Raw genomic sequence first — 16,572 nt, 5'->3', positions numbered from 1 at the left:
CCATACGAAAAGGTACCAGTTTACAAAGTATTTATTTTGGAATAAAAGGGGCCAAAAAAACTATAGGAAGCTTCCTAGAATGCAGCCCAGGAGCTGCAGAGGGGGGAACTTTTAGCTTTATAGCTAAATTTCTGATGACAGGTTCCCTTTAAGGATATGCTTGGAACCCTGAATGTAACTATGAGAACATTGTGTAAGTGGCTGCAATCAATCAACCCATTCCCCCAATCATTCAAGGAGTGAATCAATCCCTGACACAATTGGTAGCAATGGGGGAGGAAGAACTTCCTTATGGCATTTAGGTAAGGCATGGAATATAGGGGTACAAGAATTTGCTGGACAGAGATATACTAATTTGTCAGAAAGAACCCCTGACAAAAAAACCTTGGTTCAATAAATTCTCAAGTCCTTTTTGTAACAAAGGAGTAGGATCTTCATGCAGACTTTGATAACTTTGTTCATCAGGCAACATTCTGAGAATTTCTCGTTCATATAGAGAAGTGTCCATATTTACAACAGAACCCCCTTTGTCAGCATTTTTCACAATAATGCGTGGATTTGATTGTAGAGTGTGCAATGCTTTTCGTTCCCTAGTTGATAGATTATAAATTGGAATAGTATTGTCCATTTGAACAGAAAGTTCTTTGAGATCTTTGACCACTAGGGACTGAAATTCATCCATGTACTTGGTCCAACTTTGAATAGGATAAAACGCAGCATTGGGAATCAGTTTTTGAAAAGAAGAGTCAGATAACTCAGGATTTTGATAATTATGTTCTGCCCGTGACTCAAGATCACTGAGAAGTAACTGTTCATTGAACGTAGAAAATTCAAAATTAGGAACAATTTTTTTCCATTCGAAAAAAGAAACCTCACGTTCAGAATCAAAGAAATGCTTTTTGAGGGTAACATTTCAAATAAATCGATTAACATCCACGATGGTAGAACAAAAATTGAATTTTTGTGTAGGAGCAAAGTCTAAGCCTCTGGCAAGTAGATTTAATTCATCTTCATTAACAATAGTGGCTGACAAATTTATAACCGACAGCAGGTCAGAGGATTCTATGTGTTGTTGCGGGTGTAATATCGATGTCCTCCGCCGGTTATGTTTGCGTCCGGCACGCCTCGTTTTTTGAATATTTTTGTTGTTTGAAATGATTTTTGTTGGTTTGAGGTAAAAAAAAACACTGAGGAATTATGCGAGGTCCCAGCAACTTCTCCATCTGATAAGTCGGTATTGATTTCACTGGAGTCAGCATCAGTAGAGCTAAAACTGACTTTAGTTTCAGATAAATTACGTTTGCCAGATTTCAAAATGGACATTGGAGATTTACCATCATTTCTAAATATATGCCAATTATATATGTGATTAGAGGCATAATCTTGTGGGTCCCTTTTAAATGTATTCTGTTTGAGCTTGGTAATAGACTCCTCCATTTTGAGCAGATTTTCATTGATCCTGTTTTGTGAGGCTATAAACGTTGCAGAAGACGCATGCGATTTAACATTAGATTCAATTTGTTTGATATCTTGTTCCAGAGTATCCAGTTTCCTGTTTTCATATTTCAAAATGAGTTCTAGGAGTTTGGCAGAACAATTAGATAAAATATCATCCCATGACTTAATAAATTAATCATCATAAACAGTAGCGGGTCTTTTGTTGATACGGAGACCACGTGCGCATATATTATACACACACACACACACACATATACACACAGTGTGTATTATAATATATATTATACATACACACAAACATATATACCGTATTTTTCGGACCATAAGACGCACTTTTTTTCCCCCAAATGTTGGGGGAAAGTTGGGGGTGCGTCTTATGGTCTGACTATAGGGCTGCGGCCGGGAATGAGGGTGCTGCAGGTCATCGGGGGCACGAGCAGGCAGCAGCAGGGGGGGGTATGTGAACAGGCTGGATGGGGAGGGGGTATGTGAACAGGCTGGATGGGGGGGGGTATGTGAACAGGCTGGATGGGGGGGGTATGTGAACAGGCTGGATTCGGGGGGGGGGGGGGGGGGGGGGAGTATGTGAACAGGCTGGATTCGGGGGGGGGGGGGGGAGTATGTGAACAGGCTGGATGGGGGGGGGGGGGGGGGAGTATGTGAACACGCTGGATGGGGGGGGGGGTATGTGAACAGGCTGGGTGGGGGGGTATGTGAACAGGCTGGATGGGGGGGTATGTGAACAGGCTGGATGGGGGGGGTATGTGAACAGGCTGGATGGGGGGGGTATGTGAACAGGCTGGATGGGGGGGGGTATGTGAACAGGCTGGATGGGGGGGGGGGGTATGTGAACAGGCTGGATGGGGGGGTGGGTATGTGAACAGGCTGGATGGGGGGGTATGTGAACAGGCTGGATGGGGGGAGTATGTGAACAGGCTGGATGGGGGGGGGGGGGGGAGTATGTGAACACGCTGGATGGGTGGGGGGGTATGTGAACAGGCTGGATGGGGGGGTATGTGAACAGGCTGGATGGGGGGGTATGTGAACAGGCTGGATGGGGGGGGTATGTGAACAGGCTGGATGGGGGGGGTATGTGAACAGGCTGGATGGGGGGGTGGGGGGGGGGGGGGGGAGTATGTGAACAGGCTGGATGGGGGGGGGGGGTATGTGAACAGGCTGGATGGGGGGGGGGTATGTGAACAGGCTGGATGGGGGGGGGGGGTATGTGAACAGGCTGGATGGGGGGGGTATGTGAACAGGCTGGATGGGGGGGGTATGTGAACAGGCTGGATGGGGAGGGGGTATGTGAACAGGCTGGATGGGGGGGGGTATGTGAACAGGCTGGATGGGGGTTTATAGCAGGATCATATACAAGGCAGGAGGATCATTACCAGGATGGGGTACCTTAGTAGGGAATTTGGGGACATTACCTCCATAACAGTGTCAGCAGCAGATCCTCGCCCCATAACAGTGTGTCATGACCACATTTTTTGCTTAAAGTTTTATTTTCCTCCTCTAAAACCAGGGTGCATCTTATAGTCCGGTGCGTCTTATAGTCCGCAAAATACGGTACATACATACACACGCCTCTATTCCAATATGTAAAATAAAAAAAAAAAAAAAAAAAGTACACTGCGTTTGACACCATGGGTGTTTTCCAGAGAGTAAATCATCACTACACCAGTAGGTGAATTCCCAGAGAAATGTCATTTACAAAATTTGGTCACTTGAGGGAGTTTCTTCTATTCTGGCACTTAGGGGTGCTGCAAATGGAGTCCACAAACTATTGTATGAAAATCTGTGCTCCAAAAATCAAATGGCGCTGCTTCCCCTCCCGAGCCCTGTGGTGCGGCCAAACAGTACTGTACAGTCATATGTGGGGTATTGCCAAATTCAGGAGAAATTGTATAACACATTATGGGACCTTTTTTACCTATTGCCCTTTTGAAAATTGTGCTAGAAGATGATGTTTATGTTGATTTTCTGGTCCTGAGGAAGAGGTCTCTGTACCTTGAAACACGTAGATCTATGGAATAAAAGAGTGATCAATCTATCAACATCTCTACATCTTATTTGGCAGATTGCGCGGGTTTAACCCCTTTTTCTCCTCTTACACTGAAGCCTTTTGAAAATTGAAAATTTGGGGTTAAAACAACATTTTAGTGGTAAAAATGTAATTATTTTTTCCTCACTAGATGAATTCATTGAGGGGTGCAGTTTGTAAAATGGGGACGCTTTGGGGTTTTTCTGCTGTTCTGGCACCTCAGGGGCTCCGTCAACATGACAAGGCACTCCTATATGGCGCTCCTTTCCTTCACTGTTCTGTCCTAAAAAGTAGTTTTGTTTGTCTTTTTTAACACATATGGGGTATGAGCGTACTCAGGAGAAATTGCACAATAAATTATACTGTGTTCATTATCTTCCGTTGCCTCAGTTAAAAAAAGAAAAAAAAAAAAATATATATATTATATATATATATATATATATACACACACACACACACACACATACATATACACTTCAAGCATCATTTTTGTGGCTAAAAATCTATTTTTTTTTTCCATTTTCACAGCTCAACGTTATAAGATCCTGCGAAGCACTTGGGGGTTCAAGGTGCTCAAACACCTAGATAAATTCCAGTTTCCAAATTGGGATCACTTGTGGGGGAGGTCCACTGTTAAGGCACCTTAGGGTCTCCAAACAAGACAGCTAACGAATCCAGCCAATTTCGAGTTCAAAAATCAAATGGCGCTCCTATTCAGAGGCCTGCCGTGCACCTTAACAATTGATTTCCACCACATATTGGGCATCGGTGTCCTCAGGAGAAATTACACAACAAACTGTATGGTGCGTTTTCGCGTCATCCTTTTGAAAATGCAAAGCTTGGGACAAAAGTAACATTTTTGTGGGAAAATAGTTTTCATTTTTTCCTTTCAAGTTGGTTTCATTCCTCTGAAGCATCTAAAGGGTTAATAAACTTCTTGAAAGGGGTTTTGAGCAGCTTTTAGAATGATGTCACCTACGCCTCTCAAAGTCACTTCAATGTGATGTGGGCCCTAAAAAAACGGTTTTGTAAATTTTGTTGGAAAAATGAGAAATTGTTGATGAACTCTGAACCCTTCTAACTCCCTAAGAAAAAAAATTGTGTTTCAAAAATTGTGCTGGTGTAAAGTAGACATGTGGGGAATGTAATTTATTAAAGGGAACCTGTCAGGTACAATATGCACCCAGGACCAAAAGCAGTTCTGTGCATATTGCTAATCCCTGTTTAACCGTCCCTGTCATAGATAAAGAGATTTTTCTTTAGAAAAAGGATTTGTAAAGATCCCATATATGATATGATAAAGAGCATGGGGACTAGTCCCAAAGGGTGTTATATACCCCAACTAATCTGCCCTCTTAGCAGGTTAGTACGCCCCTGTGGGCATGCTAAAGAATGTGCAGTGTCACAGAATAATGTCACTCACCTCTCTGCTGCCATCACTGCCCGACGCTGAATTTCGCCTCAGTGTGCATGACCCTGGAGTTTCGGTCATGCGCACTATGAAGCCGGGTGTACGCGACCTGGCTTTAAACTGAAGTAGTGCAGCAATTACTGCCAAGCTGGTCTTGGAGCCAAGCACATGCTAAACTTGTTATTTTAGAGCATTTGGGGGTTCTCTTTCCTAAAAGCAGAAACCACCTATTAAAACAATGCTAACAAAATCCACAGTGCTGTACATAGCATGCTGCATTGTGTGAAATATCTTGCACTTTCCAAGAACAACATGATTGAGTCGCATTCTCTGAGCCCACATAACATTGTTATGAACTTTGGCCCCCTCGACCAATCAGCTCCTGACATTTGTCTCCCCCTGCCTTCAGACGTTTGAGTAGGAAGTCAGCGCAGTGCTCACATACTGCTCAAGCGTCCAAAGGTGGGGAGACAGATGCCAGGAGCTGACTGGTCGAGGGGCCTGCGTGTTCTGTCACGTGGACCCCAGGAACACTGCTTTAGACATCGCTGGAACCACGTCCGCATCGGAGCTTATTTTATTTTTATGTGGATGAACAAAATGAGAAAGGGTTGTCCAAGTAGTGGACAACCCCTTTAGCACAATTCATGGGTGATGCTTTATTGCCCTAACCTTACTTTAAAAGACTTTTTAATAGAGATGAGCGGACTTGCAGATAACCAGGACCGGCGAGTCCCTGTTAATTTTTTTTTTTTTTTTTTTTAAATCCGGTTCCGGTCCAGAAGCTAGTCTCAATATAAGTCTATGGGGACCAGAATCAGATTAAAATGCTGGAAGGGATTCAGGATGGCAGCACACGCTGTACTCACAGAGGCTCCGTCATGGCTGTATACTCCTTCCAGGTCACGTAATCAGTTTCGGAGCCAATAATTGAATATGCACCGCTTTCCCCACACACACCGGCACCTGTGATTCCACCCCCCCCCCCCACGCTAAGTGACAGCGTGCCTGATGCTTCCATTAATTGGTGCATCTAGATTGTGCAGTAAAAATAAAATATTTGGCATAGGGTCCCCCCATATTATGATACCCAGCACAGATAAAGCCCAAGGCTACAGGCTGCAGTGCCAGGTGCTTGTCTTGGCTGTGTAGCAAAATAGGAGGAACCGCATTGTTTTGGGTTTTTTTTTGTTTTTTTTTATTAAAAAAAAGAGAGAGGGGGGGGCTCCCCCAATTTTGATACCAAGCCATGTTAAAGCCCAAAATCTGGGGATGGTATTCTCAGACTGTGGAGGCCTGCTTAACAATAGAAACCTGTAGCTGCCCGAAATTGTCCCATCCGAAAAGAAGTGACATGCTCATTAATTCTGCAGAGGAAAATCCGCGGGTAAATCCACGGGTATAAAAAAAAAAAAAAAAAAAAACGCAGTGTGCACACAGCATTTTTTAAAACCCATAGGTTTTGCTGGGGAATTACCTGCAGCAATGTTAGACACATTTTCTGCAGCAAATCCACGGTAAATCCGCAGCGTGCGCACGGAGCCTAATTCTGTGACATTTCAATGGCAAACTTAACTTGCATACCAGACATGGAGATTTTGAGGTGGATTTTTTGTGCAAAACATTATAGGATACATGAACACACCCCAATACCCTTTTTTCCTTACATGTGCCTGCCTGCACCCACTTTCTATTAGCCAGACTAGGAAACCTAGTCATGTAAAGTTTGTTTCTTTCTGTTGTGAAAATAAAAAGTTTTTAAGCTTTGACTTTTTCAAATATAAAATTATTTTGATATGTTTTCAAAATAGAAAAAAAAAAGTATCAAAAGAGAAGTCCTCTGAGAGGGTCTACACAAAACTGATCCACTACAAACGGTCATCTGTGGTTTTGTTACAAAAAAGCTGCAGATTTGTTACAGACAGGTGAAAATCTAATGCTTATTTTGGCACGCAAAACAATGTCTTAAATTATCCTCCCATTTTAACATATGCAGTTAGGTTTTCTACATGCAGATGAGCTGCATGTCAGAAGAGCATGCATATACTCTCAGGGTCTGGTCACAGAGCGCACAAGGTGTCGATTCGTATTGAATTGGTGATGCCCTACAACTGTGTAATTCTCTTTTTTCCTCTAACTCGTTCCGTTTTTGAGATAAAAATGCTAACTCTGTTGTTTTCCACCAGGTGGCGCTATAGGTTTCATTGCGTAGCGCATGGCTACTTTACTATACCTAGACACCACTTCTATGCCTATAGCTGCCACCATTCAAGTTAATGGCGATGGACAGGATATGGGTGGACACAATATGTTGCTGATGTCACAGCAGTATTATCGTCTGCAGATTTTCCTGCAGGAGGTTGGGTGTTCTCAAGTGTCAATGCTTCCCAGCATCAGTGACAATATTGTGTGTCCACATAATAGACATGATAACTCTGGCCACTGATTGTGTTGCCACACAACAATGGAAACTTAATTATGATATAATTAAATCAAATAAATGGCAAGCTGAGAAGACAAAAAAAAGAATAATGTCATAAGTTTTTCCGTGTGATAGATAATGGATAGATAGATAAAAGATATCTAACGTTGAGATTGCCACTTAAAACTAATAGGAGGTAGCTTGCAAGGCTGCTACGGCGACTCCGACAGGACATTACACAACTAAAAAAATGGACAGATATTATAACCATTTAAAAAAACAAAAAAGAAACAAAAAAAAAAAAGAACAGGATTTTATGAGATTGCTGGACTGAGGAGAAATGTGGGTATTTTACACAAGGATAAAAATGTGGTTTGGAAGCTATTCACAAAGATCCGCATTTCAGACCTAGTATAACACTAAAATTAACTCAACAGTGATGACTCAGCCCCAAATTATTGCCTAAAATTTTGGACCATTTTCTGTGGTTGTTTTTGGACAACGCAATGCATACAATATTCTACAAAGATTCTTCTTATACAGACAATAGAGAAAAAAAAAGTTTTTCTGACCAAATGGGGCAATTTTTTTACATTGGAATTGGACATTGTTATTGAGCAAAATTCAGCTTTCACAATGAACCAATGCTTTCCAGCGAAAAAAAATGGTCCTAAAGGGAACCTGTCATGTCCAATATGCACCCAGGACCACGAGCAGTTCTGAATGCATATTGCTAATCTCTGCCTAACTGTCCCTGTATACACTAGTATAGATAAAAGGATCTTTAGAAAAAGGATAAAAATCTTTTACCATATGCTAATGAGCGAGGGGACCCTGGGCGTTAGTTCCCCGGCCAGTTGCCCCTATGGGTCCCTGTGAGCGTGCTATCATGCTAATGAATGAGAAGCGTCAGAGGATGATGTCACTCACCTCTCCACTGCCATCACGTCTGACACTGGATTTCGGCTCAGTGCGCATCACCCCAGAGTTTTGGTCATGCACATTATGAAGCCGGGTGTACGCGTCCCTGCTTCAAACCGAAGTAGTGCACATGACCCAAGCTTCGGGGTCATGCGCACTGAGCCGAAATCCCCCGTCGGACGCGATGGTGGCGGAGAGGTGAGTGATCATCCCCTGAGGCTGCAGATTCATTAGCATGTTAGCACTCCCACAGGGGCGTACTAACATGCTAATGAAGCTGACTAGTGAGGGGAACTAACGCCCAGGAGACTACTGCCCTTGCACATTAGCATACGATATAAGATGTTTAGAAATACTTTTTCTAAACATCTCTTTATCTATGCTAGTGTATACAAGGACGGTTAGGCAGGGATTAGCAATATGCACCTAGAGCCGCTCGTGGTACTGAGTGCATATTGCACCTGACAGGTCCCTTTAAACAGGTTAGACTGGTGAACTTGGCACATAGAAGAAATGTGACTAGTCCTGTGATAAACAGTACTGATACATGAACCCCCTGTCTTGTTCCTCTGTACATCATCTGTACAAGTTATTGCATTGCTAATGACAACAATGTAGGATTACCTAAAGGGATTGTCCCAACATTCCATATAAACGTATATATATTGCCAGTATACACTAGATGTGGGACCCCTGTATTGTATTATTTTTCTCTCGCCCCATTCACTTGAATGGGTGCGAAAGAAAAGAGTCCTGCATTACAATCGCAGCATGCTGAGATTGTTTTCTCGGTCCAATTAGGGCTGAGAAAATAATCGCTCATGTGCGCTGACACACAGGCTAATATTGGTCCGAGTGGAATGCGATGTTTTATCACACTCCACTCGCACCGATTTTCTCGCTGTGTGGCTTAGGCCTTAGGGGCAGTGCGGTGCAGACTGGTCTGATGGGTGTCTCCATTCTCGGGTACCGGTGCCTCCTCTTTCGGCCATCTTTGGCCTCCTTCTGAAGCCTGGGTGCATGACGTGTTCTACTTCATCCACAATAGCCGGCATTGAGGTCCTGCGCAGGCACACTGTGATCTGCCCTGCTCAGAGCAGATCACAAAGTATTGCATTGTATTGTAGTGCGCCTGCGCAGGACCTCAATGCTGGCTATTGTGGATGGCGTAGGACGCATCATGCACCCAGGCTTCAGAAGGACAACAAAGATAGCTGAAAGAGGATGCGCCGGTACCGGAGACACCCATCCAACCAGTCTGCACCGCACTGACCCCTAGGTGAGTATTATAAAGTGATTTTTACTTTCTACAGAGCAGCCTGGTCTCTTATATACAGTATTCTAGAATGCTGTATATAAGAGCCCACTGGTGGTGGCCACAGCTTATAGTCGCCAAATCTGGTGACAGGTTCCCTTTAACATAACTGAGCCTCATTCTGGCTCTCATGGAGATGTATTGGGAGCTTGTGATGTAACTTCCAGCCAATCAGAAGTTACAGGCACAAGATGGCACCACGGGACCGGAGCAGTACCAGAAAATGATGGAGGGCAAGTATAATACCGGGGGCAGAGGGACTTGCATTTAAAGCACATCTCCAGCGTTTTATTGCACTGCTGGCGTGGTACTATAAATGTAACCCCCGTCCCCAGTATTATACTCACCTGCCACCGTCTTATCTTTTCCCACTCCGATTGGTCTCCGGTGATTTGTAACCTGGCACCACCTGTAGTGTTTGATGGAGCTCACCAGAGGTCACAAATCAATGCATCTATAGGAGAGCCTCGTTCTGACTCGGATGCATTCAGCGCTTGTGATGCAACTTACACGCACACGATGGTGCCGCGGGACTGGAGCAGTGCAGAAAAAAAAAAGAAGAAAAAAAAACAACCACCACTCGTGTGGTGCTTAAAAAGAAATAATATGCTGCAATTTCAAAAACAATGCAGTCCTAATGTTCAGTCAGAAAAAAAAAAAAGGGTGAGATTTCTGCAATCTCGTATGTTTTGTTGGTACTGTAAAAAGCAGCTTTTAATTTGTATTATAAAAAAAAAATTACATGTGAACATAGCCTAAAATTAACTTGCATATGTATAGTACATACTGTAAATCACATTTAATCCACACAAAAAAATGCAGTTAAAGCAACTGCAAGAAGGCACGTTTTGGCTGCAGAAAGATAAACTACAAAAACACTGTGTGACCATAGGCCAAGTGACTGCCTGAGCACCTACCGGGACAATTCGCATGTACTCCCTGCGCACTGCTTATTGCAATGCACTTAGGTTTTATTTGTTGGAGAAAAAAAACATCAGTGGAGGTTGAAGCAGACGGACTGTATGTGATGACCAAATTTATGGAAATAGCACTTTAAAATAAAAAGTGCTATGTATTCATGACAAAAAAAGAAAAGCCCAACCCTAAGCTCCTCTAACTAGCTGACACACAAGTCAATGGTGCATCCTGTCTAACTACAAAAGGTTTATCAACATTGTAGTGGGGTCAGTATATCAGTGCAATATAGTAGACAAAATACTGGAAAACGTAAGAGCAAGAACACTTCAGGCACCATACTAAAATCTGCAGCTAATGTTCTCTATGCAGTTCATACATAGTAACTCAAAATGTGAAGTAGCAGAACGCTGATAGGGGCCGGAGATCTGCCCAGGCCTGCAATATATTACATGCAGTACTGCATAGGCTCAGTATGTGGACAAGCAGTACACCTCCACACCACAGAGCACATGAAACCAGCTAGAATGTCAAACTACTTCCTTCATAGAACACAGCCATTTCCAGGATTGTGCTTCACAGCAATAAGTACGTGTAGACCTCAGCCATACAAAAGAGAATATGTTCACATTAAGAGTCCTCTACTTTAGGTTTTCCATTGGAATCCCCTCCCACCACAAAAAAAAAAAAAAAAAAAGACTGGAAAAGTGACTCCTGCTCCATTCAAGTGAATGGCTCCTGACAAACACTGATGCAGTACTCTGTGTAGATGACTGTTAACGTAAACCTAGCCTAAGCCACTTGTATAAGTGACCTCAGGGATTGCCATAATGGACCCATCAAAGCATCACATGAAGAATCAATTCACAAAAACACAACGCCATTTGCATATTTTTTTGGCACTATAAAAAAAAACCTAAAAACCCCATAAAATCAGGCCCTATGACAAATGGTTAGAAAATGCCAATGTCCTGTGACAAAGAATGAAACATGGCTGTGGAATCATGGCTATTATGGGCTGAAGCATGTGATGAGGGCAGGGTACTGTCACTCCATAACTACAAGACTTCTGACAGCCAAAAAGGAAGGATAAGATGTCCACAGAATCTGAAGTGAGTGAGTGAGTCAGTGAGTGTCTTGGAAGGTAAAGTACATGTGTCAACAGGTAGAGGAGAGACAAGGCATGGAGAGGAGACAAGCTGGGAAGATATGATCTGGATCCATCCAATAATAATAAATACTGGAACTTAGATAGAATTCTAAAAGGAACCATTACAGGATCCAGTCTATGGAACGACAACAGCGGTAATAAAGCCCAACATAAGTAGAAAACAAAGAAAAACTCATAAAATTTACTTTATTCTTATATCAATAAAAAGGAGATCCTCCCAAAGTGCCAAATAAAAATAGACAGAAAAATATTAAGATAAAAATGGCAAGGGGGCAGTCCCTAATACACCCTAACCTCGCCCCTACCTTGCCACGGAGGTTGGCACCCTAGATCCTGCGCAATTGGCACCCCCGCTCAACGTAGACTCTCCCTGTGGGCCCTATAAGCCCTACCAAGATAAACCAGGGAGAAAACATATACTATACACCAGTAAGCACTAGGATAATTGCTAAACAATGTTCTAACATATCCAACCAACAAAAATTGGAAGTATATCAGGGGCTAAATAGCCCACTTAACCACTCTAGTATACAAAGGTCAACAAGACCACCCGACGCGTTTCTCCTCAAGATTGAAGGTTCATCAGGAGTGGGAAAAATAGAAAAGGTGCAAATTCTGGTAATAACCAAAGGGGAAAAATTTGATAAACAATCTTGTGCAATGATACTAAAAGTGCTAAATATGATTCAGACCCAGATCCCAGGATCCAATAATATCTTAGCAAAGGATAGAATCCTTTGAAATGTTAATGCAAACATTACAGTCAATTATAACCATTAGTATGTATTCATAATGCAAGTATATAGGAAATACATAGCAATTAGCACTTATCTCACATCACAGGTTCCCCAGCCAAAGGTATCTTATACAGTACCTGAATTACAGTTAGCACTTTTAGTATCATTGCACAGGATTGTTTATCAAATTTTTCCCCTTTCTTTGATATTTGGTTATTACCAGAATTTGCACCTTTTCTATTCTTTTTGTCTCTCACACTAGTCCATGTTACCTATGAGTAAGGATCACATTTGTTAGATCCAAAACATGTCAGGTTTCCTAGAATTTTAATCTATCTGTCTATGGATTTTAATATTGGATCCAATAAAAGTTAAATTTTATTTTATGATGAAGCCTTTTTCCCTGGTGCTGGATTATTGTCTTATGGTGTCTGAAGCTACTTACCTCCGGGAGTCCAAGCCCTGGTTGTTTCCGTGCATCAGGAACTGAGGAGTACTATGGATATGACGGTAGGCTGAAATTTAAAATTATTTTTTTCTTCTATTTTTTCCCACTCCTGATGAACCTCCAATCTTGAGGAGAAACGCGTCGGGTGGTCTTGTTGACCTTTGTATACTAGAGTGGTTAAGTGGGCTATTTAGCCCCTGATATACTTACAATTTTTGTTGGTTGGATATGTTAGAACATTGTTTAGCAATTATCCTAGTGCTTACTGGTGTATAGTATATGTTTTCTCCCTGGTTTATCTTGCTAGGGCTTATAGGGCCCACAGGGAGAGTCTACGTTGAGCGGGGGTGCCAATTGCGCAGGATCTAGGGTGCCAACCTCCACGGCAAGGTAGCGGCGAGGTTAGGGTGTATTAGGGACTGCCCCCTTGCCATTTTTATCTTAATATTTTTCTGTCTATTTTTGTTTGGCATTTTGGGAGGATCTCCCTTTTATGGCTATAGGAAGTAAATTTTAGGAGTTTTTCTTTGTTTGTTTTCACATAATGTACTTCTAATTCATCCCTTGTTGGTTGGTTACTGAACATAAGTAGCCAGCTCAATTTTCTAGAGCTACCTACCAGAGTAAGATTAAAGGGAACCTGTCAGGTGCAATATGCACTTAGAACCATGAGCAGTTCTGGGTGCATATTGCTAATCCATGTATACACTAGCATAGACAAAGATCTTTAGAAAAAGTATTTCTAAAAATCTTATATCGTATGCTAATGTGCGAGGGCAGTAGTCCCCTGGGCGTTAGTTCCCCCGTCTAGTCGCCCCATTAGCATGTTAGTACGTCCCTATGGGTGTGCGAACATGCTAATGAATGTGCAGCGTCACAGGATGATCTCACTCACTTCTCCACTGCCATCGCGTCCAACGAGGGATTTCGGCTCAGTGCACTTGACCCCAGAGTTAGGGTCATGCGCACTATGAAGCCGGGTGTACGCGTCCCTGCTTCAAACTGAAGTAGTGAGCATGACCGAAAGTCCGGAGTCATGAGCACTGAGCCGAAATCCAGTGTCGGGCAGCGGAGAGGTGAGTGAAATGATCTTCTGATGCTGCACATTCATTAGCACGTTAGCACATCCACAGGGGCGTACTAACATGCTAATGGAGCCGACTAGCCAGGGGAACTAACACCCAGCGGACTAGTCCCCGTGCTCATTAGCAGACTATAAAAGATCTTTAGAAATACTTTTTCTAAAGATCTCTTTATCTATCCTAGTGTATACAGGGACGGGTAGACACTGATTAGCAATATGCATCCAGAACTGCTCGTGGTCCTGGGTGCATATTGGACCTGACAGGTTCCCTTTAAGGGTAAGCACGCACGGCGAGTAAAACAGAGGAAGTTGAATGTGATAAAAAAAAAACCGCATTCCACTCAGACCAATATTACTCTATCGGACCGAGAAAAAAAAAACCTCAGCATGCTGTGGGTGGAATGCAATCCTGTTTCATTCACACACATTCAAGTCTATCGGGGCGAGAGAAACATTGCACTGCACTCGTGTTACAGCAGAGTGCAATGCGATTCTCGCATCAGCCGGCAATGGCGGAGATAAATCCCTCCCCTCCACAGCTTTGGTCTGATCACAGGATCGGACCACAGTCACATGGCACTCGGCTCACGCTCTGCTGCGAGCGTGAGCCGAGTGTCATGCGAGCACTTTTACTAATCCATGCATGTGAGGGAGCCAGTGCGCAGCTCCCAAGGGCCGCGCAGAGGGAGCCGGTGCGCAGCTCCCAAGGGCCGCGCAGAGGGAGCCGGTGCGCAGCTCCCAAGGGCCGCGCAGAGGGAGCCGGTGCGCAGCTCCCAAGGGCCGCGCAGAGGGAGCCGGTGCGCAGCTCCCAAGGGCCGCGCAGAGGGAGCCGGTGCGCAGCTCCCAAGGGCCGCGCAGAGGGAGCCGGTGCGCTGCTCCCAAGGGCCGCGCAGAGGGAGCCGGTGCGCTGCTCCCAAGGGCCGCGCAGAGGGAGCCGGTGCGCTGCTCCCAAGGGCCGCGCAGAGGGAGCCGGTGCGCTGCTCCCAAGGGACGCGCAAAGGGAGCCGGGGCGCTGCTCCCAAGGGACGCGCAGAGGGAGCCGGTGCGCTGCTCCCAAGGGACGCGCAGAGGGAGCCGGTGCGCTGCTCCCAAGGGACGCGCAGAGGGAGCCGGTGCGCTGCTCCCAAGGGACGCGCAGAGGGAGCCAGGGCGCTGCTCCCAAGGGACGCGCAGAGGGAGCCAGGGCGCTGCTCCCAAGGGACGCGCAGAGGGAGCCAGGGCGCTGCTCCCAAGGGACGCGCAGAGGGAGCCAGGGCGCTGCTCCCAAGGGACGCGCAGAGGGAGCCAGGGCGCTGCTCCCAAGGGACGCGCAGAGGGAGCCAGGGCGCTGCTCCCAAGGGACGCGCAGAGGGAGCCAGTGTGTGGCTCCCCAGGGCCGGCTCTATTGTTTCCTGGCTACTGTTTGGGTCAATATTTAGTGTTTTCCTAGGCTTCTCCTTCCTGTCACTGGACGGCAATGCTGACTACAAGGCGGCCGGGCAGAGAACTTACTGCACACAATGAAGCCTGATCACAACAAAGGACCGCACACAATGCCTACTACCTGGCACCAGGAGCCTCTGCTGCACCGGAGGATCATGGGAACACCACGTCCAACACCGGGGGCCCCTGCTGCACACGGGCCTCCACGCCAGGACATGCCATACTCACAGCCTTCCATGAGAAGCCCGGCCTGCCAGCCCTGCACACAACATCGGCTCACGGAGGCAGTGGCGGAAAATTCCGGCCGTTTTATTCCACGTACTCGCGTGAATTCGCGGCCCCCCCGGCAGCTCCCGTAACAATAGAGGCCTCAAAACATGGACAGGGGGAGGACCCACCAGCGGAGACCGGCCCCTTTTCTAACACCCGTCTCCCCTTTCCGGAGCTAGAAATGTCCACAATAACGTTGTATGGGGGAAGCTGGGAATTCCCGCCACCGTACGGCGCTAACGTAGGCGCAATACTCACGGGCGGAGCGGGAGGATGGAGTCGGATTGGGTCAGTGGTTCTCTCAGCCCCCGGAGCCGTCTCCCTGCCGCTGCCTATCACTCCGACAACATGGCGGCGCACTGGGGGGACTCGGAGCCGCCTCAGTGCATCATGGGAGGAGGAGGGAGAACTGGGAGCTGTTACCGTGGCAACTCCGAGGCCTGCTGGGAAAGCAGGCCAGGCTAGGGGAAAGCTCAGTGTTTGGTCACCTCCATGTATGCGGAGTGCTACTTTGTCACACACAGTGACACACACGTCCTCACTGGGAGTTGTGAGGGACAAGTCGTGTTCCCGCCGTAATCACCTCATTAATACATTGCACAGTATACAGTGCAGTACTCCGCCAAACGGCCATATACTGTGTGTGTATATAAGTTCTGCACCAATTCACTATAGGAGTGTAAACATCTATGAGTGGCCTGTCCAGAGAGCTTACAGTCGTCTGTTAGCTCCGCGGCATTGAATGTTTGCTGACAGTTTTCGGTAGCAGGGAATTCATTACTTGGGATGTCTGTAACGACATGGGCGAGACCTCTTAGTGCGCCATAATGGCCATATGTCATGGCTGCTCAGATGCTGAGCCTGCTCCGAAGCTGGGGGTACCTTGCCTTAAAAGTAAGCTCTGGCAATATCACCCATCGCTGCTGTTAACCTCTTAAATGCCAATGTGAATCA

General features: G+C 45.3%; 1 protein-coding gene across 6 annotated transcripts in view; it reads right to left on the bottom strand.

Moving 5' to 3' along the window:
* The window catches only part of PUM1 (pumilio RNA binding family member 1), a 137,256-nt gene extending 121,279 nt beyond the window's left edge, over nucleotides 1-15,977 (bottom strand). For 5 of the 6 annotated variants that reach the window (XM_075335957.1, XM_075335958.1, XM_075335959.1 and 2 more), the window contains exon 1: nucleotides 15,577-15,726. In XM_075335957.1, coding sequence (XP_075192072.1) covers nucleotides 15,577-15,586 — 10 coding nt within the window. In that variant the 5' untranslated portion in view covers nucleotides 15,587-15,726. Of the gene's footprint in view, nucleotides 1-15,576; nucleotides 15,727-15,876 lie in introns of those variants that run through there. The other variant, XM_075335960.1, reaches the window with a different exon arrangement.
* Nucleotides 15,978-16,572: the final 595 nt, after the last annotated feature.

The sequence above is a fragment of the Anomaloglossus baeobatrachus genome, chromosome 2 (assembly GCF_048569485.1).
Source record: "Anomaloglossus baeobatrachus isolate aAnoBae1 chromosome 2, aAnoBae1.hap1, whole genome shotgun sequence".
Taxonomy (NCBI): domain Eukaryota; kingdom Metazoa; phylum Chordata; class Amphibia; order Anura; family Aromobatidae; genus Anomaloglossus; species Anomaloglossus baeobatrachus.
Note: the sequence above shows the minus strand (reverse complement) of the source record. Positions and strands in the feature narration are given on the sequence as shown.